Source organism: Homarus americanus, unplaced genomic scaffold (genome assembly GCF_018991925.1).
Source record: "Homarus americanus isolate GMGI-L3 unplaced genomic scaffold, GMGI_Hamer_2.0 scaffold25013, whole genome shotgun sequence".
NCBI lineage: Eukaryota > Metazoa > Arthropoda > Malacostraca > Decapoda > Nephropidae > Homarus > Homarus americanus.
The window spans coordinates 8,630,318-8,656,167 of record NW_024722158.1 but is presented as its reverse complement, the minus strand read 5'-3'; the positions used below and the strand labels follow the sequence as shown (position 1 = coordinate 8,656,167).

The window sequence follows — 25,850 nt, the reverse complement described above, 5'->3', positions numbered from 1 at the left end:
TCATTATGCACTTCCTCATACTCGAAGTTTCAAAATAAAATGTGAAAATAATGAGCACTCAAGCTACAAGAAAGGCGAAGAGAGAGAGGAAGAAAGGAATCAAAGGCCCATTGAAATAACAACCTTTCTTGAATCTTTGCAAATTCAACATAAATAAAGGGCATTTAAGTTAAAATTTTTAATTTAGTCTTATAAGAAATTTAATATCACGGTGAATACATCAATAAGAAATTAAAGCTTTCCATAAAAATAAGGTGTTTTTTCCAACGAAGCTAATCAAGTAGTCCCAATGGAGTAAAAAATTAAATAATACAAACTTTCTGGCAACAAGTCTAATTAGATACACTGGGTCACATTTTGGATTCGAGTGAACCGAACAACAGATTGCCCCAAGTGGCATTTAACAGACTAAATCTGGTTCGACATCACGCACCCTGCACCCTTTTACTTCTCGACCCATTACTCTAATGCCTCAGCAGCTCGAGGGAAAGTGATTGTTACCAAGGCAAGATGATGTGTTTTAAGGCGGAAAATTTTAAAATGTTCATGTGCTGTCAATTTTGGACAAATGTCTGTGAAAGTGCAATACCTTCTTCATACACTGTAAAATAATTCGTTTAGTAGGGTGTGTGGGATGTGGATAAAATATATTAAAATGAAAGTATTGGTTTCATTGCAAAAACAGCAGGTAATAATCGTCCATGGGCTGTCAGCAGGTTCCCAATTTTCAATATTACAGACGCAGAGAATAATAAACAAAAATATATGACTTCATATCTTTTCTTGTGTAGATTAATATTAACGGAGTATCACAAATTTCTAGGCGTAAATTTTTGTACCCGCCATGTTGCCAGTCACTTCTCTCCTCCTCTGCCACAAGACACCGAGCATCGCGTCACTTGACTTGGCTGGCCAATCATTTTGAAGCAGCCTTCCACCGCACAATTTCGAATTTTGAAGGCTCGTGATGGCATGCGATAAGTGTTCTCTCCCTTATCTAGTTGTTATTCAGCGAGTTTGTGAGAACGACAGTGAAGCAATCCAAATATTACAAGGTCACGGTGCCCTACCAACATCAAGACTGTCGTAAGTGGAAATTGTTCACTTTTAAGGAAAGAAATTCCTTCGTTTGTAACCATAAGCGCACCAGATCGCCCAGCTGTATCCTCCACCATGACAGGAGCAGGTAAGCTAAAAAAATGGTTAGGTTTTTTTGTGTGTTTTACTCAAACCTGACCGCCATTTTGGGGGCAAATTAGCGGTTTCGGTTACAAATGAAAATGTTCATTTAAAAAAATATATTTATTTGCACCAAAAATGTAGGTCAGATTTGAGAAAAAATACACCATAATACACCCCAAAAACCCACATATTGTTATATAAAAACCTGAGGATAGCCACTGGACGAATATTTACCAAACGGTAATCATCATCATTTATTTACACTAGTTTTATGAGAGGTGGCGTTTGGTTGATAATTTTCAGGAAGGTTACCAAGAGCGAGAGGTAACCAATTATCACACAGATTATACAGTTCTTGAAAAGGATTGCACGATGTTCACATGTTATATCTTTACATAAGAATCAGTCAATCATAACATTTAATAAAACACACATGGTCAGCCGACCGCAATTCATTTGTCAGTGAAGGTTGTAAAATCGGATCATATGAAGATCCTCCCCCCCAAACCTAGCCTGGGGGGAGGATCTTCAGTTGGATACTTTGGGGGGGAAGATCTTCATATGATCCGTAAAATCAAACTGCATCAAATTATTTTTTGAGGGGCTTATGCCCTTGCCTCCCTCCCATTCTTTCTGGTAATCTAACACTGGTAGCCATCCACTAATTCCAGATGTATGTACGTAGGACCGTAGGCAATGCAGGTATATAATGTACCTAGACAGTGCAGTAAACAGCAAGCAGTTCGACCAAGGATAACTATTAAAGACATCAGATGCTTATTTTCACAGACTTCTCTTATTTGCGTTATACCGCTCTTTCTTTCTCTTTTTTTTTAGTTTTGTTCCTCCAAATTCCCTTTTTGTTATAAAATTCTGATAATGGTTTCTGTCCGAGTTTCATTCGCTATTTAACTTGCTTCTCTTGTTAAAAATCTTATCTTTTTCTATGTACAGTTCCAGTTACCTTCCTATTAGTTATTGACTCACTTGTTTTGTTATAACTGAGACCTATAACGTAATGCCTTAATGAAATAAAATTCGCGACTTGGCGGCCTGGTAGTGACGTCAAGTGCCTGGGTGCCACCCGAACAGCGCAGAGTTGTCCAAATTAATCATTGTTTTCACGGTTTCATTCTTCCCCAGCTGATATGAGGATCACTGTATTGTTCTTAAATGTTCCTTCTTCACATATACTGCTCTTATGATTCGTGAACCACACTCACTGCCAACGAATAACACTTCAGTATTACCCTCTTCCCATGTGCTTCGTATGGTAATGATTAATTTTTTTTTTCTCGGGACCAATCTGTTGGTACCGCACTTTGTCCCGTGATATTTTTTAACTCTAGTTCTATCCCACTATTGAAATTTAAGTTCCACTGTGGCCGTGATCGTATAGTGGTTAGTACATTGCGTTGTGGCCGCAATAACCCAGGTTCGAATCCTGGTCACGGCAAGGGAACTCTTCAGTTTTGGGTTTTATTGATACCGTGGACTAAATCACGCCGACGTGTTCCTTGAGAGGTACAGTGGTAGAGCGCATGCATCTTTTTGGTTCGTTAAGGGTTCAATACTCAGGTCGGATGTGAGAAGAGTGTAATCTAATATAACATGGAAAGATATTTTCCGGGTACCTTCTGTACTGGGAAATGGAGAACATTAACTCATCGGGATGTTACAATGGGGGGTTAAACAAGACACCGGTTTTCTTCGTCCGTCAGAGCTGTAAAAATAAGTCATCTCTCCCCCAAAGTGACCTTGGTGACGTTATCAGTCCACCCCCTAAATCACGCCGCTCAACCCAAGTCCCCCGACGTGTACAAGTTATGCCGTCAACCTAACTCTAGTCATTGTCCGCCACTCAAATTTTCACAATACATGGCCAGTAATTATACACACACACAGGGGCGGATCCAGGTATATCCAAAGGGGGGGGGGGGATCTGATTTTTTTATTTTCTGTTACAGGTATAAGACTGTAGTCCCTGTGATAATAAAACGATAGGCCTATTAGTAACTATTTGGTTGAAGAATGTGTAGCAATGAGCGTGGGGCCTATTAATTAATTAATCAATTAATTTTGCTACTTACAGCGGCAAGTTTATTGTGCACCCCATAGTCGTCCTGTGAGCGGTAGTACAAATGGATTACAGAGTAGAGTTCACAAAGGGTCAGTATAACTAGCCACCGTGGTCAGGATATTGTGGCATTAAATGTTACAGAGTATTTCAAATAAATTCTTTGTTTAGTTCTATACACAAAGGGTAACATTCGTAACTGCGTGAGCACAGGAGTGTGAGGCAGTATGTCTGGCCGCGCCCACGAAAGACCATATAGGGGAAAGACCTTTGCTGAAATTCGGAATGACTTTGAAACAATATTCCATAAAGATGTTCCTCCAAAGGTGACGATACTAAGGAGGGAATGTAAGTGTTTAAGACAAAAACATTTGTGTGTTTATTCAAAAGAAGTTCGCTCAGACTGTTTTCTGTACTGCTAGCTTCTTTAACTTAAGTTGTGACCTCTATCGGGGAGGCCATCCACTAGTTTCAGATATGTATTTACATTTGACTGGGTACTGTTCTACACGGTGTGTCTAAACTATTATTAAATCACGCATAGCCCCTCTATAGCATGAAATAGGCACCCGAAGGCGCTCTACCAAACATCGCAAGTTTTCTCCGGATACTCCGGTTCCCTCCTGTACTAACACTGGGTAATGAAGGTCATATCAAAGAACAGACAGACCACCCGATTAGCTAGTAAGTTAACAAGTGGTGGAAGTGATAAAATAATGGTCAAGTGGTTAACACACTGTGACTAGGGCAATGCCTCTGCTGTATGGTATTCTAATCGCTGTCTAATCACTTGCCATCTATTACAGTAGTGTTGATACACGTACAAAATTTCAAAGTGCTCTTTCAGTCCTACATTAGGTGGCCTTCTTTGTGTATATAATAATGTATTCCTCCCTTGAAAATTTCCTGGTTCCGCCCCTCTTGGCTAGAATGTATAGTACGAACGGAGCACAATAGGATCTACAAGCAAGATATTACCGTAACAAGCAGGCATAAGCAATTATTACTCTTACTTTTTACTTTTATCCTCTTCACCAATGATCGGCTCGTTAGCCGCTTGGGCGATCGGTTACTTCTCTGTTACGCACTGTTGGCAAGTACTGGGCATGCACCAGCTCCTGAACGTGTCGGTCAAGTCTGTTTTTGAAAGAGCTCACACTCGGTGTTGTGGAGTTATGAGATATTGGGTCACACTCAGGATGGGATGGAGAAAGGAAACTCACAATGTGCACTCTGTATACATGTTGTATTGGATGTACAATGCAGCTTGGTGCTGGGAAGTAGCAGCGTGGTTACAAGCGTGATGTAGAGAGAGCTGGTTGGTGAGGGTGCTCAGAGGAGGACAAGCTTGTGGGTCGCCATGCTCGCCGGTGGGAGCGAGGGCCGCCAGGCAGGAGGAGGAGGTGTTGCTTGCTGGTGGCTGTGAGTAGAAAGAGGTAGGTCACCACGAGGTCAGGTCTTATATAGCGGGGGTAGGCGTGGCTTAATAGTTGACCTCAGTCGTGTAAGGCGGCTCTGGTTGACCTAGACACGAGGTGCGGCTGGATTCGTGGGTCGGCTCTTCAGCGACAAACAGCGTTTGTAGTGGAGGAATCCACCACATTGTCACAACACTGGCAGATTATTCCAAGAGTTTACAATTCTTACTCCAAAAAAGTTTGCCCTCACAATTTTCTGGGCCTGTTGGTTCTTCAACCTTGAGCTGTGACCTCTGTTGGGGCGGGCGTCCGCCAGCTCCAGGTATGGACACTGGACTGAGTAGTGTCCTCTGAGATGTTTGTAAATTAAGTCACCCCGCCTATAGTATAAGCTAGGCAGTTGCAAGCGTTTTAATCTTTGGGTAACTGAGGTGCTGTATCGCAGGCAGCAGCCTGATAGCCCTCTTTTTGGACATTTTCAGTCAACTGATAGTCTCTAGCAGTCTAGCATATCTCGGGGACCAGACAGTATATTCCAGACGGGAAAGCACCTCACTCTTGAAGAGCGTTACGATTTTTTTTACGGGAATTAGCCGAACGACTCACAATGACCTGAGAACTTCAGTTCATTGTCAACAGACACACCCAGGTCCTCTCCACATTCGGTCTCTATTAATGCTTTTTTTTCGTCTCGTTGGGACATGGGGTACGCCTCCATAATTGGCACGATCTAGGTACAGTAGCTAAAACAACTATCTGTGCATACTTTGTGGGAAACAATATGAGACCATGGACGATAAATATTGGTATATGAGGGCTGTCACAAGTCACACGTAAAATTTCGGAGCATATCGACCCCCACCTGCACAGATAGTTGTTTTAGCTACTGTACATCCTCTTACATTTCTTGATTTCTACCGCTCTTGAAGCTGGCAGGGATATTTCTGTATCTCTTCACAGTCCGTTTGGTTCTTAATTTCCCTGAATAACTTGGTATCATTCCCGTTGTGGGTCGTTCGACCTGTGTCCGGGTGGGCTAATTCCCGTAAAAAAAATAATAAAAAAATATTCTGTAGCTTCTGGCATGTCGTTTATGGAACAAACAAACAACAACGGGCCCAGTACACTGCACTGTGGTACCCCACTTGTCTCAGGTACACTCACGCGTTATAGTTTCTATGCACCCTCTACCCTTACTCCTAACTCGATGGCAGTTGGCATGTTGTCAGTTCCTTACAAAGTTGTTTCGTAGTAGATGTTCCATCATGGCATCTCTAATAATGCTCTCCAGTACTTTACACACTATGCTGGTCAGGTTCACTAGTCTATAATTATTCGTGGAGGGACGATCGCCCTGACTGAATAAGGTAACCTTTTTCTCATCCAGGCATCTATTGAATAAGATCTTAAGAGGCTCAGTAAGCCCGTTGCACAGCTCTGAGCACTCTGGGATGTACTCATACTCACAATGTAACACTAAATTATCCTCAAAAACTCCTTGTATTCTTAATCACGCATTTCTTGACACACTGCAGTCAACATTTACTTGTTCTCGTATTTGTGTAAACATAAGCCAACACAGTTATTGTGTAACCAATAACTATATTCATTAACCTCGCCTTTCGCTTTCTTTAGTCTGGCTGCAGTCTGGAGTTGCCAAAAATAATTTTAGCACGTTTACGTCAACGTTCCAGCTATTGTCTCATAACAGTGTTTTTATTAATAACGTAAAGATATTGTCTTGTATTAATTAAACCAAGCACAACTAGTTCATGTATGTACTAACACCAAGTGATATAATAATGCTATACTGGGCAGTACAGTCCCCAGTGAAGCGATTATTCTACTCTAGAGAATATTGGTTTGCTCATGCAGTGTACTGAAATATACAGATGAAAATAATTTATCATAGAAATGTATAAACTGATCATCAGATATGGTTCTTTGTTGTAATCAATGATTGTATTTAGCGATAAACAAATTACGCGAGACAGCAGTATCTGGCACTCGCACACGGTGAGGCTGGCTGTTTCTCTCAGGTACACTCGCTGCCCTCAGCCTTTAGTTTCCAGTACAGTACCTTGTGCGCGCTCCGTCTGCTACCAGGTTGACAGTGATGGCTTCCCCAGGTAAGTCCACTGTTAAGAATGAGACATTTCGTTCATTCAAATAATTTCATGTCAGTAACCTGGCTTGAACCTTTAGGAAATAAGTGATCAGACTTCATTAATAATTATAGCATAATTTACATCGCTGAAAACTGAAATATACTGATTTAAGTTTTGTAAGCAATAGGACATATATAGTAAGATTGTTGATTCATAAATACTATATATCGTATACTTACAAACTACTTCACCTCGTGACACATAACGAATTTGGAAACACTGATACTAAAAGTGAAGGACATGTATACCGGATGTCACGTTAAAGATGGGGTTTCATAAATATACATGAAAATTACTATAAAAACAGTCATCGGACATTGTGTGTGGTGGAGGGGGGAGCAGCAGCCTTGGTCACACACCGTAGCCACTACTAATAACCGTGTCAACCACTTCCCTCACTCATGACATATTTTAGGTTGATTTTCATAACGGTTGAGAGAACGGGGGGGGGGTGGTGATAGATGATTGATACGTGAATGTAAACGTAACAAAACAAGTGAGAGGTGTTGTGTACGAAGATGAATGATATTATATATTTTATTTTTCCTTTGTAAGTGTTAGCTAAATATTGTAGTCTGTTGCCATATTTACACGGTAATTTGGTTGCCCGTGGGTGGTGATGCTGTGGTTGTTTGATTGGTAGTAGTTAAGTTATGTTATTTGGGGTTTATTACATATGTAGAAGATGAGGTTTGTTTATTATCCAGTGCGTGAATGTCCTCAACTCCTGTCACCCTGTCAACCATCCAACTCTCCTTCCTGTCACCCTGTCAACCATCCAACTCTCCCTCCTGTCACCCTGTCAGCCACCCAACTCTCCCTCCTGTCACCCTGTCAACCACCCAACTCTCCATCATGTCACCCTGTCAACCATCCAACTCTCCCTCCTGTCACCCTGTCAACCATCCAACTCTCCCTCCTGTCACCCTGTCAACCACCCAACTCTCCCTCCTGTCACCTTGTAAACCACCCAACTCTCCCTCCTGTCACCCTGTCAACCACCCAACTCTCCCTTCTGTCACCCTGTCAACCATCCAACTCTCCCTCCTGTCACCTTGTAAACCACCCAACTCTCCTGTCACCCTGTCAACCATCCAACTCTCCCTCCTGTCACCCTGTCAACCACCCAACCCTCCTCCTGTCACCCTGTCAGCCACCCAACTCTCCCTCCTGTCACCCTGTCAACCACCCAACTCTCCATCATGTCACCTTGTAAACCACCCAACTCTCCCTCCTGTCACCCTGTCAGCCACCCAACTCTCCCTCCTGTCACCCTGTCAACCATCCAACTCTCCCTCCTGTCACCTTGTAAACCACCCAACTCTCCCCCTGTCAACCACCCAGCTCTCCTTCCTGTCACCCTATCAACCATCCAACTCTCCCTCCTGTCACCCTGTCAACCACCCAACTCTCCCTCCTGTCACCTGTCATCCACCCAACTCTCCCTTCTGTCAACCACCCAACTCTCCGTCCTATCACCCTGTCAACCACCCAACTCTCCCTCCTGTCACCCTGTCAACCACCCAACTCTCCCGTCACCCTGTCATCCACCCAACTCTCCCTTCTGTCACCCTGTCAACTACCCAACTCTCCCTCCTATCACCCTGTCAACCACCCAACTCTCCATCATGTCACCTTGTAAACCACCCAACTCTCCCTCCTGTCACCCCTGTCATCCACCCAACTCTCCCTTCTGTCAACCACCCAACTCTCCCTCCTATCACCCTGTCAACCACCCAACTCTCCATCATGTCACCTTGTAAACCACCCAACTCTCCCTCCTGTCACCCCCAACCATCCAACTCTCCCTCCTGTCACCCTGTGAACCACCCAACTCTCCATCATGTCGCCCTGTCATCCACCCAACTCTCAATCATGTCACCCTGTCAACCACCCAATCTCTCCATCATGTCACCCTGTCAACCACCCAACTCTCCATCATGTCACCCTGTCAACCACCCAACTCTCCATCATGTCACCTTGTAAACCACCCAACTCTCCCTCCTGTCACCCTGTCAACCACCCAACTCTCCATCATGTCGCCCTGTCATCCACCCAACTCTCCATCATGTCACCCTGTCAACCACCCAAAATGTCCAACCAATTTGCCTGTCGTGCTTGTGGAATACGTGCCCTTAACAGCTATCCACAGGTCCTCCATCATGTACCATTTATTATTATTTTCACATCGACAAGCATGACATTACCGGTAAATTTGCTCCCAGGATATTTGTAATTTACTCCTTATTTTAGGTTTTGTGAACGTGTGACCATGTTTAAAGCCATATTGTTGAGTAAGATCATTTAAATGAAAATTGGAGCTTACGAATCGGTTAAGCCTTGTTGTACAGTGTATGAAGAAAAAAAATCAAAGACAATTATTTTGGCACTTTAATGATTGAATATCAGACCAAAGCTTACAGCCCAGAATTACATCACATATAACAGCGAGTACACTACAGACCTCGTGGTACCACCATATACCAGGTGGACACACCCCAAGACCCTAGGGACGTGACCTCGTCCGCTAATTACCAACCCAGGTCGGGAGGGGGACTTCCCGACCAGACCCCAGCTAAGCAGAAGCCTCCCATAGGAGGCAGCCCAGCCAAGCACCCACTGGGCCTACGTCAGGGTACACGTGAGTCTTGTCAGAACTATCCCTAGGGTGAGTTACCTACTGTGGGAAGTGTATTCATTCATGTATCCGAGAGTCAGTGTCGAGTAACGTAAGACCTAACGTGTTAATACCCCGATAATTGATGTGTCCATGTCATTGAGCGAATTAATCACTAGTTGTGTGGAAGAGGTGTTTAACAAGTTGTCCCTTTAAGAATATAATATATGTGTATTGACCTACGAGATAAGATAACGTATTGACGCTGAGTAAATAACATCAAGCCACGCTACCCAACCTTCCTATCTTTACATTCCTTCTCTCTATACTTCCTACTTGTATGTAATCTTCTTCTATGCAAGTTCTCTTTCATTATACACTGGACGGTACCTTTATTGATTTAACAGCATTTATTTACGATGGGAAACAGTAAGTTGCTCAAATGGTAAAGTGTGATTGTTCAATTAGCCATAGAATCCTTCATCTGAGTTATGAATATTCCTCTCCCTGTTGGCCAAGGATACAGTTTGTCTTTTTTGAAGGGAGTTGTACTTTACGTGTTGTGTCGCGTGTGTGTGGTAGTCATTACCAGTGTGACCTTACCGAACATCGAAGGTTTCCTCATATAACACTGCTGAACATTAAAGGTTATATCAAAGTAATAAAGAACAGACCTACCACCCGAGCGGCTAGTAAATCAATAAGGGTGAAATGAAACAAATAACTGTACCCCGTGTGTATGGTATTATCTACAAGTCAGGGGAGGGGAAACTGTGGCCTCCGCGGCTATACTAGAGTTCTCGAGTTTAGTGTTTTATCTCTTCTAAGGGGAGACTCGGTGGGGGGTTGCAGTCATACCCATTAAACCTACATAGATTATTATCAGCATAGAAAATAATAGGCGGCCCCTGGTGAACACTTATAATTACAATCTGACTCCGACCTCAAAAGTTCCCTCATAGACGTGGCTGTAAGTCTGTATTATCCTCTAATTTCTCGCCCCATTTCTGTATTGATTTCCCTAAGTGTGTGTCTATGGGTTTTACAGTATGTTGAATCTTAGATATTGTTCGTCAGTGTTGTCAACGTAAGGGTTTCTCACCGATAGGGAAACTCAGTGTTTTGTTTTGTTTGACCATGAGTGATATATGTAGGTCAGGTGAGGGGGAACTAGGGAGTAGTTCAGTACAGGAAGGACTTGTCATGGTGAATAATTTGTTTCGCTGGAAAGTGGCAGAAACTTTACAGGGATGATAATAGTGTTTTTCTCTGACTGTTCTTTTATTTATGTGACCTTCTATTCGTCCTCGTTATGTCAGTGTTTATCTTTCAGTTCCTTTGATGATGGAACTGTTTTCCCTTTTGTGGTGTGTCACATGTATTTCCCTAACGCCAGTATTGTAAGTTGTTTATATTTGTTTGTATATAGTTTCGTCTGTGAGCCGTTTGTCAATACATTGTCAAGAGTTTTTATGTAGTTTATACCTTGGCCTCTTAAGACGACTTTTCTCTGGAATAATGGTGTTTCTGACGCTAAGGGATCCATCCTCACTGGTTGTGGTATGGAGGCTGATGTCTTCCGGGGACTGTCACACACTGAGGGTAATCTGGCGTCGAAACGTGATATACCCGTGATGATCTTATAAACTTAGCAGACAAACTCAAGCGTGGAGTAATGTGGTACACCTGCTAGGGGGGGGGGGGAATAAAGCGTTTGGTCTCATGGTGGGAGTTGCATAATAACTACATAGTTCAGGTTCCGGTACATAATTTTCTCGCGTCCGCTGTTGGTGGTGTATCTAGTCATTCTTCTGAGTCATTTGGCCTTGACTTGATTGTGCTATTGTTCCTTCCTGTTCTATAGTGCGTTTATTTGTTGTCTGCTTTTACATTGTTTGTGTATTATTAATGTGTGTGTGTCTGTCAGTGTGTGTGTGCGCTAGAGACTTTTCATCATCATAGTCTCTAATACATTCTCCGAGTCCGGTAGTAAGACATACAGGAACATTAAGGCCAACGTTATCCGCGACCACTTAAGAATCATGGACGACAGTATGCTCCCAAGGCAGCTTCTGTAGCCATTTTAAGAATAGTAATGTTAGTGTTGATCGGGAACGGACAGATTTGGTTAGATTAGTTTAGGTTAACGTTAGAGAGTTTAATCATCAGGTGAAGTAAACTTAGGTGCCAAATCTTCATGTAATCCGTACTTCTTTTGTTGTTGTTTTTCTGCAAGGTTATTGGTTCAGCTGGAAACTGTGGTCTCTTGTTCTCTGTAGCGATGAGGTGTCGGTCTGGTAATTACATCCCTGGAGTGTGAGTGTATGTTTACGCTTTCCATCTTGTTTCAGTCTTATTGTGTCTTGTTTGAGGTTGGTCATAAAACATTTACTTCAACAATGATAAATGACCCGTTGATTGTTTAAGCCTTGTTGTGCCTTTTTTTCAGGTCACCCATTAAAGAATTAGGTTATCTAAATAATTAAGGTGTAATAGTTCAAGAATAATAATACTAGGTCACTTACCATTGATCTTTGTCAGTGTTGAAATGTCTCAAGTCAGGTAGCTCCTCTCTTTAGTTTACGGCCGTCCTATGAGGAACATGTGAACATTGGTGTATACTCCTGTTTAAGTTCATTGCTTCTTCCACTTGTTTTTGCTTTTAAAGTTTAAGGAATAATATTGTTCAAGACCTCTGCCATAATAGCGAATATCAGACAAATAATGCTACCAGGATAACTATAGTTTGGGTTCTGCCCCACGTAGAGTCCTTCACTTTGGGTTGTGTCCCAGGTAGAGTCCTTCACTTTGGGTCCTTCTGCCCCACGTAGAGTCCTTCACTTTGGGTTCTGCCCCACGTAGAGTCCTTCACTTTGGGTTCTGCCCCATGTAGAGTCCTTCACTTTGGGCTGTGTCCCATGTAGAGTCCTTCACTTTGGGTTGTGTCCCATGTAGAGTCCTTCACTTTGGGTCCTTCTGCCCCATGTAGAGTCCTTCACTTTGGGTTCTGCCCCATGTAGAGTCCTTCACTTTGGGTTGTGTCCCATGTAGAGTCCTTCACTTTGGGTTGTGTCCCATGTAGAGTCCTTCACTTTGGGTTGTGTCCCATGTAGAGTCCTTCACTTTGGGTCCTTCTGCCCCACATACAGTAGAGTCCTTCACTTTGGGTTCTGCCCCATGTAGAGTCCTTCACTTTGGGTTGTGTCCCAGGTAGAGTCCTTCACTTTGGGTCCTTCTGCCCCACATACAGTAGAGTCCTTCACTTTGCTTCATTAAGACCATTCTCTATTCATACGACTATTGGGAAATTTCGTCTAAATGTGTGTGCAAGTTTATTTTCGTTAAGCATATTTGTTTGACTGTGTATGTTTGTGTTGGCTGAGCACGTTTGCTTTGGTTATGCACGTTGCTCTTAGTTTATCACGCGTGTTTGGTGAGCATGTTTGTCGTACCTTATCCACTTCGGCACCTGTCAGCTTACTATCCGATTGGTTAAGTTATTTGCCTTTTGCACACTCTTGGTAAGCACTGGGCATGCTCGACCTCTTGAAGTATCTTTACCTACTTACCTTACCCTACCCACCTACCTTACCCTACACTACCTTACCCACCTACCTTACCCTTCCCTAGTCCTACCCACGTACCTTACCTTACCCTACCCACCTACCTTACCCTACACTACCTTACCCACCTACCTTACCCTTCCCTAGTCCTACCCACGTACCTTAACTTACCCTACCCACCTACCTTACCCTACACTACCTTACCCACCTACCTTACCCTTCCCTAGTCCTACCCACCTACCTTACCTTACCCTACCCACCTACCTTACCCTACACTACCTACCTACCTTACCCTTCCCTAGTCCTACCCACGTACCTTACCTTACCCTACCCACCTACCTTACCCTACACTACCTTACCCACCTACCTTACCCTTCCCTAGTCCTACCCACGTACCTTAACTTACCCTACCCACCTACCTTACCCTACACTACCTTACCCACCTACCTTACCCTTCCCTAGTCCTACCCACCTACCTTACCTTACCCTACCCACCTACCTTACCCTACCTTACCTACCTACCTTACCCTTCCCTAGTCCTACCCACCTACCTTACCCTACCCTACCCACCTACCTTACTTTGCCTTACCTGACGGCTGTCACAACTAGCGGTGGCCATGACAGGGGAAGGTGACCTCTATGGCCTGTGTAGGATCCCTCTATTGTTCTTGATATTGTAGTCTTGTCGATCGCTATTTTGAAGCCCAGTACTGTATTTTTATTTATTTTTATATTTTTTTACTTCTATGGCTTAGCTGGTAGACTCTTCCATTGGTCTACTACCCTCTGTGTGAAGACGTGCATCCTTATATTTGTTCTGCATATAGCTTGGAGAAGAGATCTGAGTTTGCTTCATAAGTCCCTTTAAGGATTTTGTATATGTCTTAGAGGTTCGTCGTGTTGTCTTGTGTTAAGAGTTGTTAGTCTCAAGGTCCTCGGAGTCTTTGGATAATTGAGATGATTTAGGTCATGAATAATTATAGTTGCTCTGTGTTGCACTTTTTCTAGTTAGGTTAAGTTAGCATTAGGGTGGTTAATCTGCAGGTGAAATAAACTGGGGTGGCTAATTTCTGGTGGTCCCTTTTTTTTTTAGCTCTTAAGTATGTGTATGTGGTGGTGGTCTCTTCGTGTCTTTCACCAGATGGGAGAATGAACGACTCATATCACCTTTAATTTTTCTTTTCCTCAAACTCTTGTGATGGGGTAAGGCATTGTGTTTCCTTCCTCGGCACATTTCAATCCCTACACTACAACACCCATGGACAAGCATTGGAGAGGATTTTCGAGTGTGCTTGTTGGATCAGCGTTGCTAAACTGTCCAACCACTTTGTCTGCCGTGAATGTGGAAAACGTATCCCTAACAGCTAGCAGGCAATGTCTAAACACACAAAGTCTTCGACATGAAACAAAAACTCATAAAGGGAAACCATAAATTCAAAACATTTTTGGATTTACCTAATTTACCTAATGGCCACCAAAAATAGATGTGGCCATGATGGATGAAGAAGGCTGATGAGTTGTGTAGAATCCCTCCATTGTTCTTAGTGGTAAAGATAATGGGTGAATTTGATGATAGGAGAACTAGGGAAAGGCAGAAACTGGGCTGGATGAATAAAATTAAAAGTGGGTCCCTGAAGAGAAGCACAAATCTGGGAAAATTGGTAAAAACGGCCTAAAAAGTTGAGTCTTTAGTTCAGGAATAACTGTTGAAACTGACGATTACCATTTTCTGTTGAGGTATAATCCATGAAATGCTGACAAAAAAATAAAACAGAATATACATTATACCCAACTCGCAACTGATTGTCTGTCTTTCCTCAAAATAACTCAAGTACAGGATTGTGGATTTGCGCCAAACTTGGTAAGTTTGACCAACATGGTAAAGTCCACATGATAAACTTTTGGTACAAATTTCGCTAAAATTGACCAAGTCCCGCCATGATAAATGGTTTGAGAAATTATGACACATTGGTTTTAGGGTGTTAAAGAAAATGATGATGATTACAATAAGTTTTTCTAGTCTCACATTTACCCTCCCGGGTAACGGTTTGCGGCCAGGGTTTGCATCTGCTTGAATGATGTTTAATGGTTGATATTTCACTCTGGCACATGAACTTTTAAGCAATTTTATACTATTAATTATGTGTGTTTAGTGTCTTACTACTTTAACTCAGATTTAGAATTCTCTCTCTTCACTACTAACTCGTTTTAGATGAAATCAATTGTCTATGGAGGAGAGTAATCATGTTTTACCTTCCTTGCACTTCAGTACATATACTTAGTTCATTTTGTAGAGAAATGTACCTCAAGTAACTTTTGGTGTTATGTTCCCAGATGCCCGCCTGATATTCCTGCTAGTCCTCGCTGTTGTGGCAGCGGCTAAGGCTGCACCTCAGGAGGCAGGCCAGACGTTACAGACTGACCAAGACCAGTCGCAAGCCACCACACTCTCCACTGAACCCACTTCTACGACCACCTCAGCCACCACTACGACCACCACACCTCCCACTACGACCACCACACCTCCCACTACGACCACCACAGCTACCACTACAACCACCACAGCTACCACTGCAACTACCTCACCTACCACTACAACTCCTTCAGCTACAACTGCAACTACCTCAGCTACAACTGCAACTACCTCAGCTACCACTACAACCACCAAGCATTACACATGTCGCAAGCCTGGTGTCGAATACCCCGTTGGTAAGTAAGAAACACCTGAGTCATGTTTACCATCACAAACTGTGGAACAGTGGAAACTTTTCGTAACCCTCACCTGGCTGGTTATATCTCTAAAGTATCTTTTTGGATTTCATATTTTTTTTTTAGATAAATGAAACAATATAGTGACCAAATAAAAATCTGAAGGGTTGAGTTGTGTGTCAAAGACTAGACAGTTGTAGCTACATTTGCATTATATGTATACAGTGTAAGATATGTCAGAAACAATGATTGAATTACGATGAAGAAATTGGCTTCTTATGGACGGAGAATGAACTGACAAAGAGATGATGGTGATAATTAGGACAGTTGTGAAGGGAGATGTGTGAAAGTTGGGAGATGTGCATGTAATTGAGAAGTCATGTTGGGGCCAGTTCAAATAGTGTTTGAAAACAGTAGTTGAATGCTGTACTATATATCATAGTAGACATAATGAACTCCAAATCTGACTAAAGACAATAAGCAGTAAATTGAGTGTAAGTGTGACATATATTGTTACCTTATGAAGGAATATTGGTGGTGGTGTGAAATCTACAACTTGTTAATTTTGAAACAAATTAGTTCAGGAAATTGCCTAAGGTGAGGGATATTTGGGTTTTGTCATGATCTGTTCTCATTTACAGTATATGTCGAAAAATTACTATAATATCCACCAATTCTAGTACACAAACTCTCCTCCTTGGACCTTTACCCCACACTCCTCTGTTTCAATGGTGTGTTGTTATTACTATGCACTACACCTCCCTGGCCTGGTTTTATCTCATTAGTACACTGGGTAGTTCTCGAGCCTCACTGACTCTTCCTGTCCACTTTTGGCTTCCACCTCAAGGACCCAATTCTCCTCACACCTTATCTGTTCTTACTCTGGTGCTCTCTCTCTATTATTTCTCAGAACTTTATCTTACCATTATTCATTTACCTCATTACTCATTATTCTTATACAGTTCTTCATCTCCCTTACTCCCAACCACCTACCCCTCCCCACCTTACTCCCACACACTCTACTCTCCCCACCTTACTCCCACACACTCTACCCTCCCTCTCTTTCACAATTCCCTCCCCCTCACCTTCCCTACCTCTACCCTTCCCTCCTCACCTTCCCTACCCTCTCACCTTCCCCTCCTCATCATTTCCTTGTGTCCTACACCTCCCCAGGTCCACCTAGAGATAAGTTGCCATGTAGTACCTGAACAATATCACGTAGTTTGTTTTAATACTTCCTGTTGAGTTTTTCTTGGGTAAAAGCCTTGAACAATTTCCTGGATTGGATCAGCTTCCTGGTGTAATTTGCGGTGCAGTTTCATCCCGTTGGGATGAAACTGCGCTATTTGAGACTGAATGTGAGAAGGACCTAGGTGTGTATGTTGAAAATGAGCTGAAGTTCTCGGGCCATTGCGAGGCAATGGCCCGAGGCAAATAAATTATTGGGCCTAAAAGAAGGTCGTTCAGATATCTAGACGGTCCGCCCCTCGTAACGATCTTCAAGAGTGAAGTGCTTCCCTATCTGGAGTACTGTCACCCCTTTTGGTCCCCGAGATATGCAAGGGACTGTCAGTTGGTTGAAAATGTTCAAAGGAGGGCCACCAGACTGGTGCTGCACATCGGCACCTCAGCTACCCTGAGAGATTGGAACGATGTCGAGTGTCCTTACTTGGAGCTGGCTTACGTTCTTCCCACAAGGGGTCACAGCTCATGATTGAAGAAGCCACAAGTCCAGAAAACTGTGAGGACAAACTTTGTCAGAGTGAGAGTTGTGAACTCTTGGAACAATCTACCAGAAAGTGATGTGACGGCACCGAGTGTGAGCTCTTTCAAGACAAGACTTGACCAACACTGGAGCAGGTTCAGGTACATTCAGGAGCCGGTGCATGCCCAGTACTTGCCAACAGTGCATAACAAAGATGTGACCAATCTCCCAAGCGGCTAACGAGTCGATCATTTGGTGAAGAGGATAGAAGAAAAGGAAAAGTAACAGAGACGTGACCGATCTCCCAAGCGGCTAACGAGCCGATCAGTGGTGAAGAGGATAAAAGTAAAATAAAGTATGATGTAGTTTGCCGGGGTAATGTCATGGAGTAGTGTCCCATAATAATTTCTAGGGTAGATTTCTGGGTTCTTTTACTTACAATAACATTTGATTTTAGTTCTTTACTCATATTGTAAGCTGCCTTCTCCCATTCTGTTTCCAGGTGAAACGCAGAGTGCAGGGCCGAGGACAAATGTGTGGGGTATCTGACTGTGTATATATGTTTACATTTGAAAATCAGTGTGTATATGTAATTGTGTTTGGTGAAATGCAGGTATGCATGTAAATCTACTCAATGACTAGTGCGTTTCTTGGTGTATGTTACAAAGAATTTGTGTTTTATTGATGAAGAACATCTTTACTGAACTAGTTTGGTAAATCGAGAGTAATTCCATTAATGCGCTCACAACTACAGAGGTAGTAGGCAGCTGCCAAACAGGGAGGTACTACCGCCTGGGAAGATATTGGAAGCATATGTGTTGTCTAATGGTAGACCCTGCTGCCATATGGCATCACGAAAATTGTGACCAAGTCCCAGGTTGCTGATCTGACCTTCTGCCACATTTACACACAATTGCAGGGCCTCAATTGTTTCTCTTACTATTGACAACACAACATACATATATTGTTTCTCACTATTGATCTTTTTTAATTGTTATATTTTTTATGGTTCTTTATTATTATTATTATTATAATCAGTGTTGTTATTTTGTTTTTAATTTTGTATTTTGTATTAAAATTTTATTTACTATGAACTAATTATTGTTATTATTAATACATTTTCGCCCCGGCCCAGGTGTGGGTCAGTATCCTGTGCCCGGGTGAGCTAATTCTGTAAAAAATAAATAATAATAATAAATAAATAAATAAATAAATTTTCTATACCTGTATTTCCAAACTTTTTTCCAATTGATAGCCACACTCTTTCAACTTTCTCCCCCAAACCACTTCCTTTCTGAGACTTTTGAGATAATTTTGGCATGATGTCTAAGCACAGTTAGTTGACCGAAATGTAGTGAACAACACACGAAGTGGCAGCAGGACACAGACTGAGTGGATGTAAACAAACCCCTTGCACCAAGCGGCACATTTAGTGCAGAATTTACTGGAATCACACACAATTTAGTGAACTAGTTCACTAAATCGAGCGAAAATAGCGGAAATTCAATTTAGCGGAAGTTTTGATTTAACAGTAAGAGGTGGCTTGAATTAGTTCATTAAATCAAGATAAACTGAACATTGTTTGTACAGGTACCGGTACTCCCCGACTTACGACGGGGTTAGGGACCGACCTCCAGGTCGTAAGTCGAAATGGTCTAAGTCGGAAATGCTTAAATAACACATAGAAAATCTAAAATGGGTGTCTCTTTTTCTTCTCAGCACCACAAAACACTCACTTTTAAGCTTGCCAGCCATTTTAAAGTGAATTACAGATGAAACTTTTGTCTGTGTACTCACTTTGGGACTCAAAAATACATAATTTGACCAAATTTTGGTACGACTGAGGCAGGTAATAAGTGCGGGTGGACGTAAGTCGAGTAGGTCGTAAGTCGGGGAGTACCTGTATACCTGCACTATCTAGGTACAGAGTTTGTATACCTGCACTACAGGGTATTGGTACATTGTTAGTTTAACTGCAATGTCTGTATACAGTACAGTTGTATTCCTGCCTTGTCTGTGTACATGCCGAATCAATGTAAACTTGTATGATGATTTTACTTAATGAATATCTATACATCTATCCCCTCACAGGTATAACATTCGAGGAGCTGCAGGAAGCCCTGGAGATGGGCGGTGTGTTGTTGATTGATGTGCGCAACAGGACAGAGCTGGAAGCCACCGGCAAACTCCCCTGGAGCTACAACCTGCCCCGTGAGTCTATCCTCAGTGTATCTCTCTCCTCTCAGGGTGAGTCTCTTCTCTTAGGGTGAATCTCTCTTGGAGTGAGTCTCCTATTTAATTTACAAATAATTTAATAAGATAAAAATGAAACGACTAAAATTATGAAACACTTGTGATAATATTAAACAGCAAAGACACTCAACCTCAAAGTATGGACAGACAGACATACCAAGTGATGAACAGACAAACAAATACTGTAAGTTACTCGGACTGAGGGATGCTGAGTTACATGGACTGAGGGATGCTGAGTTACATGGAGTGAGGGAGAATGAGTTACATGGACTGAGGAATGCTGAGTTACATAGACTGAGGGACATTGAGTTACATGGACTGAGGAATGCTGAGTTACATGGACTGAGGAATGCTGAGTTACATGGACTGAGGAATGCTGAGTTACATGGAGTGTGGTAGAATGAGTTACATGGACTGAGGAATGCTGAGTTACATGGACTGAGGAATGCTGAGTTACATGGACTGAGGAATGCTGAGTTACATGGAGGACATGGACTGAGGAATGCTGAGTTACATGGACTGAGGAATGCTGAGTTACATGGACTGAGGAATGCTGAGTTACTTGGACTGAGGAATGCTGAGTTACATGGAGTGTGGTAGAATGAGTTACATGGACTGAGGAATGCTGAGTTACATAGACTGAGGGACATTGAGTTACATGGACTGAGGAATGCTGAGTTACATGGACTGAGGAATGCTGAGTTACTTGGACTGAGGAATGCTGAGTTACATGGAGTGTGGTAGAATGAGTTACATGGACTGAGGAATGCTGAGTTACATTGAGTTACATGGACTGAGGGAGAATGAGTTACATGGACCGAGGAATGCTGAGTTACATGGACTGAGGAATGCTGAGTTACATAGACTGAGGGACATTGAGTTACATGGACTGAGGAATGCTGAGGTACATGGACTGAGGAATGCAGAGTTACATAGACTGAAGGAGAATGAGTCACATGGACTGGGGAATGCTGAGTTACGTAGACTGAGGGGCATTGAGTCAGTCCATGAATCACCCTAATTTATAAGAATGTCATGAAGATTAGCCCTCCCTCCATCCAACTTACTTCAGCTTAAAATTTTCTGCCTAAATCTATCCTAACCTAATATCTTCCCAGTTTATTTCACCTTAAGATTAACTGCCCTAACCTAACCCCTCACCTAATCATCCCCAGGTTTCTTTAGGGTACGTTAAAAAAGCCAGGGTGCCTAATCTTAATGTGATCCCTTTATAATACTGTACTGTACATTTCAAAATAAATTGTTTAGTAAGAATATACATTGTAGGTTTCATACACCTTCATTGTTCTATAATATTTTGATGATATAATTTGGAGGTGCTGTATAACTTAACATGGTGTAATGATGAAATATATCAGTTCCAGAGATATATGAAGCTGTTCAACTGGACGAGAATGAGTTCATGGAGAAATATGGGTTCCCGAAGCCACTGCCAGAGGATAAAAACGTGGTGCTGACCTGCCGTTCTGGACGCAGGATTAGGAAGGCCGGGAAACTACTTGAACCACTCGGTTACTGCAACATCAGGTAAACAAAACTTATGTCAAGGTGTTCAAGTAGCTTTTGAATAATGTCGTTGCTTCAATACATACACGAGTCATTAGAGCCTTGCCCATTAATAACTTCAGAACCATAATTCTCACATTCACCCTTTCCACCTCAGACACTATCTCCACCTGTTCCAGTCACTACCCATCCAGTATTATTTGCCTCTAATATTCTTTCCAGTGATCAGCCTTGCTGAATATTATCATCCAACAGTAAACAATGACTATTGGATGTTATCAGCCATGGAATAGCAATGGAATTTTAATGTTATCATCTCTTATTTCAGACTGTACTTTGGATCCTTCTTGGAGTGGAAGGCTCGTGGTGGGTCAATTTTTCATGTGCCAAAGTCTTTATAAGCCACCCTCCCCCCCACCAAACACCCTGAGTAAAATTCCTCATTGACAACTCTTATAAAAATTTTTAACTACTCCACCACCCACGCTCCCATATTTCAGCAATATCACAGTAGCATCGTTCTTTTGGCTCACCAAGTAAAAAAAGAAATACTTGTTTACAATGGCCTTGTCTGTCACACATCAACCGTCATGCATTTTTTTCGTGCTTTAGCCTAAGTGAAATGTATATTTGTAAAATCTGTGTCCTTTATACCTTCCTAAGGTGTGCATAGGAAGGCAATGGTTGAGTTTGATGAATGAAAATAAAAATGTGGTACTTACAGGTAGGTTAAAAAAAAATTAATGAAAAAGACCCTGAAAACACTTGAAATGGAGAGTTGTGGTCACCATCCCTAAGAGCTGAGGATGGCACCCTAGTTAATCAATTGATAAGAAATCTAGGGATCCATATGGAGTCAACGACTAAAGCCCATAATTTTTTGCACAATAGTTTTATCACACACAATTTTAGTAGAGGCTAAAATTAAGTGGCATCCTTATTTACTCACAACAATTGGTAGATTACCGAATTCATCACGAGATGATGCAAAGATCCACTGCTTGTGTATATAACCATCAATGAGTAAAGGCCACTAATTCACACGATTGGTATACCGTGAAACAACTTTTGGATCAAATTTAATGGGGTCAGATTTGAAATAAGTTTTTGAAAATATTTTAGACTTAAACAAAAGAATAACAACTTTTTGGGGGGATTTTCAGACGAGAAAATCCGAACAAGGCCCTTGCTTCAAAATGTGTACCATGGGGTAATCTGTTCGGTTAACATTGACAAATGAATAGTGACTGCAGTAGTTTACCCGCCAAAGATGTATCTGGGAACCTGCACCATTAAATTTTTCTCAAATTCCTGCAGTTTACTGCACAGTATTTTTGTAAAGTATAAGAAACACTTAAATAACTATAAAATACACCTTTTACTTCTTAACCTCAAGCTGTACATTATTGGAATATTTCCTCTTTCAGTGATCATTTCCCCAAACCCCATATTTCCCATTAGGCCCAGCCCTTGCTAACCACAGGAAAAATCTAGTGACTGCAAGCCAATTGCTTCATTCCCTGCCAATAGATTAATATTTACATGTTTACATTCAATAGCTATTTACTATTTCCAGCACTTTTTGTCTTTTCAAACCTTTTGTAATTAAATAGAGGATAAAATAAACAAGACAGTGTGCCTCCGTGACTTTATTAACAGCAAAAAGAGAGAAACATTAAACCTACAGGTACAGACCCTCAAAACTAGACCCTTTCTTCCCTTGCTTACTTAAGTTTTGCTTCCACTCACACAATAATAAGTTGAACATTTGGTTTACTTCTTAAAATTAACTAAAGAAAACAGGCCCAAGTGGCAACAAGTAGCATCTGGCATAAATAACCTGATGGCTTTGGTTTAATTTAACCATTCACAATTCTAAAGATATGTGAAAACAATAATAATATTGTACAGGTATTAATAAATACAAATTATATAAATAGATACTTAAGGAATTGAGATATTTATTCAATCAGACAATAATGAATAATGAGCTCTACTTCTGGCTTATGTTGAAATTCACTAGATGCTGCTGGAAGTCAACAAACCATTTAACTCACTTAGGGACTTCTAAATAGACTACAGTATAATTATTATTTAAATAATGTTTATAATGATTATTTCTATACTGTACATGCATTTTGTTATTTAAGAAAAAAAAACCTTCAATTGAGTTTATGTGGAAGTAAAATGTGCGCAGTCTCCCGAGAGGCCTAGGGTAACACAGGCGACCCAGGAAACCAACAGATCCTCAAATTTGGTTACGTGTTGGTTCAAAAGGTCCCAGATTTGAGGGAATATACCCGTTACTGAGCATATATTTGCAAAAGTTAAAAACTGATGGATTGGGCTTAGTACAAGCACTAGTTGTGTAGCATTCCAAATTGCCTGAAATTATTTACTATGACACCCTGGTGGATATGTGTGACCAGAATAAAGTGCTCAAATATAATGAGTGTAGTACTGATGGCGAGAAATATTTAAGGAATATCTAGGGAGTATTCAGGCAGTATTCACCATACACCTCTAAGTTTTACATGCATAAGAGCAAGTACATAATTATAAGAACCAGAAGACAAAAAATAACACATTTTGTGGTTATGTCATGAACAAAATATCAACCAACTACACATTTAAGTAGTGGAAATATGTTGGGTAATTTAACCTAAGGACTATAATTGGGATAGGTATAGAAATACATTTTGTCATGGGGAGTGGAAGACACCCTTCTTACAGTGGGGGTTATCACTACAAGGAACTGTTGTGTCTAAATTCTGAGAGTGGAGGGGTCACAGGCTCCCAACTCAAGACACTTATTTCTCAAAATAGAATACTGTATTACACAATACATATAGTCAAACAATAACAAAGTTCCAACCATATTATTTTAATACTGGAAGGCCTAAACCTGTCATTTACTAATCACCCAGTAATACATGAAGGTTTTTAAGGCAGTTAGGCCATGTCTACAAAAATAGAATATTTTAAATTAAGTTCCGCTAAGAATTAATAAAAAATACAATGTCACCTATAAAATAAAAATACATTAACAATACTGTAGTGTCACAACCGGAGCACTTAACAATATTAAACTCTTGCTTCAACTGAAGGTGAATAACTTCAGAATTATTCTATAAAGGTACTCAAAACCACACTAAATGCAAGCATAACAATACCATTAAAATACATCCATACAAATTATGAAAAAAAAAGGTAAATAAATTATAATTTGTGACCATTAGAGGATATAAATATTACAATTAAATAATCTTACCATGAAGTGTACAGGAGAATCTATATATCATTTAGTATTTTATATCTAAATAAAACACAATAGTTTATGCATGGTATATTGTCAATACACTATGAAGCTTACAACCATCATCCCAAGTAAAGAGGCTGATACATACCTTTCCAATAGGCACAAAAATTTTTTGATGAATTGCTTTGTGAAGATGCCTCAAACTCAAGACACACCATTGTTACTCTGCAAAGTGTGCCCCTGATCAATACCAAAAGACACCATTACAGTATAGTATATATCATTAATCTAGTGAACTCTTTGATAACTTCCAAGACACCAGAACAGTATTATTTGCTAATGTAGCTAAAGAGTGATCCTCCATTAAATCCAAAAGACCGTTATTATCCATTAATCTGGTGTCCTCCTGGATCAATTTCTATATTAATATTAATAAACTATTACAAACTAGTAAATCAATCTCATTTTGTACTTGAAATATATAATAAAATTTTTATTTAAAGAAATTTGTTTCAAAGTTCAGCAATGCTGTATGACTGGCCCACATAGTCAAAAATACAATGATGAAGTTTCAATATCTTTAATTTTGCATGACATTTTTAAACTTTTTCACCGAAAAATCATCCAATTAACAATTTCTTATCACAATATGGCACACAATACTTTACTGATCTATTGCAGTAATACACGTACTGTACAACTTATTCTCCATTGTGGATTTCATAGCGGAGTTCTGTCAGTAAGTTGTTTATCTGCTCCACCACTTTTCCCAACTCGTTTCTTATTTCCTTTACCTTATTTGTTTCCAGTTCCCCATTGTCGCTCTCTGCTAACATTTCACAAGAAAGTTGCAAGCGGGCAGTCTAAAAAAGAATAAAAACATTAAATGTGGGACTTAACCTGAAATTTCATCTCCAAACAATCATCGACCAGGAACAACTCTTACCCCCTCCTTGTGTATGCCCCCAGCTGAATAAAACTGTCTGGCATCAGCCCAATAAAGTATTAAAAGTGGTGTTCCCTTAGAAAGGGGGGCCTTTACTCTCACTCATAACACATTTTTACCACGATTAAAAATAAATTATCCCTTCAAAATGGCAGTCAATTGTGTTCTAGAAACTTGTGCTCTAGGCAGTTTCCACTGAAAACTCTGATCACTGCCAAAACTCTATTGTATTTCACTGACCAAACTTAACCCAAGTTAGCTGGAGATACCTTTAGGGGTTTTCAAATGGTTTGATCATTAATGTTATATGTATGCAAACAAGTATCAGGGTGGGGGCCTGTTCTTTACAGATCAACCAACAGCTGAATGTGACTTGGGTACAGTAGTTCCTCGCCAACCATAGGAGTTAGGTTCCTGGAAAACCCT

At 41.1% G+C, this 25,850-nt stretch overlaps 2 protein-coding genes and 1 non-coding gene across 8 annotated transcripts in view; 2 read left to right on the top strand and 1 right to left on the bottom strand.

Annotated features, from left to right (window-relative positions):
- The first annotated feature begins 966 nt into the window (after positions 1–966).
- Positions 967–22,859, top strand: LOC121862195 (nuclear pore glycoprotein p62-like). 2 transcript variants are annotated; one of them, XM_042360289.1, is made up of 5 exons: positions 967–1,186; positions 15,360–15,734; positions 19,531–19,650; positions 21,072–21,240; positions 21,548–22,859. In XM_042360289.1, exons 1-5 carry the CDS (start codon positions 1,174–1,176, stop codon positions 21,618–21,620), a joined length of 750 nt encoding a protein of 249 aa, XP_042216223.1. In that variant the 5' UTR covers positions 967–1,173; the 3' UTR covers positions 21,621–22,859. The 2 variants fall into 2 exon arrangements, with proteins under 2 accessions (XP_042216223.1, XP_042216222.1); XM_042360288.1 differs by lacking the exon at positions 967–1,186 and adding an exon at positions 6,719–6,806.
- Positions 2,567–2,638, top strand: Trnah-gug. Its single transcript has one exon. It is a non-coding gene; the product is annotated as a tRNA-His (tRNA).
- Positions 22,854–25,850, bottom strand: part of LOC121862196 (required for excision 1-B domain-containing protein-like) — a 30,245-nt gene continuing 27,248 nt past the window's right edge. For all 5 annotated transcript variants that reach the window (XM_042360293.1, XM_042360292.1, XM_042360291.1 and 2 more), the window contains one exon: positions 22,854–25,341. In XM_042360293.1, coding sequence (XP_042216227.1) covers positions 25,180–25,341 — 162 coding nt within the window. In that variant the 3' untranslated portion in view covers positions 22,854–25,179. The remainder of the gene's footprint in view (positions 25,342–25,850) is intronic.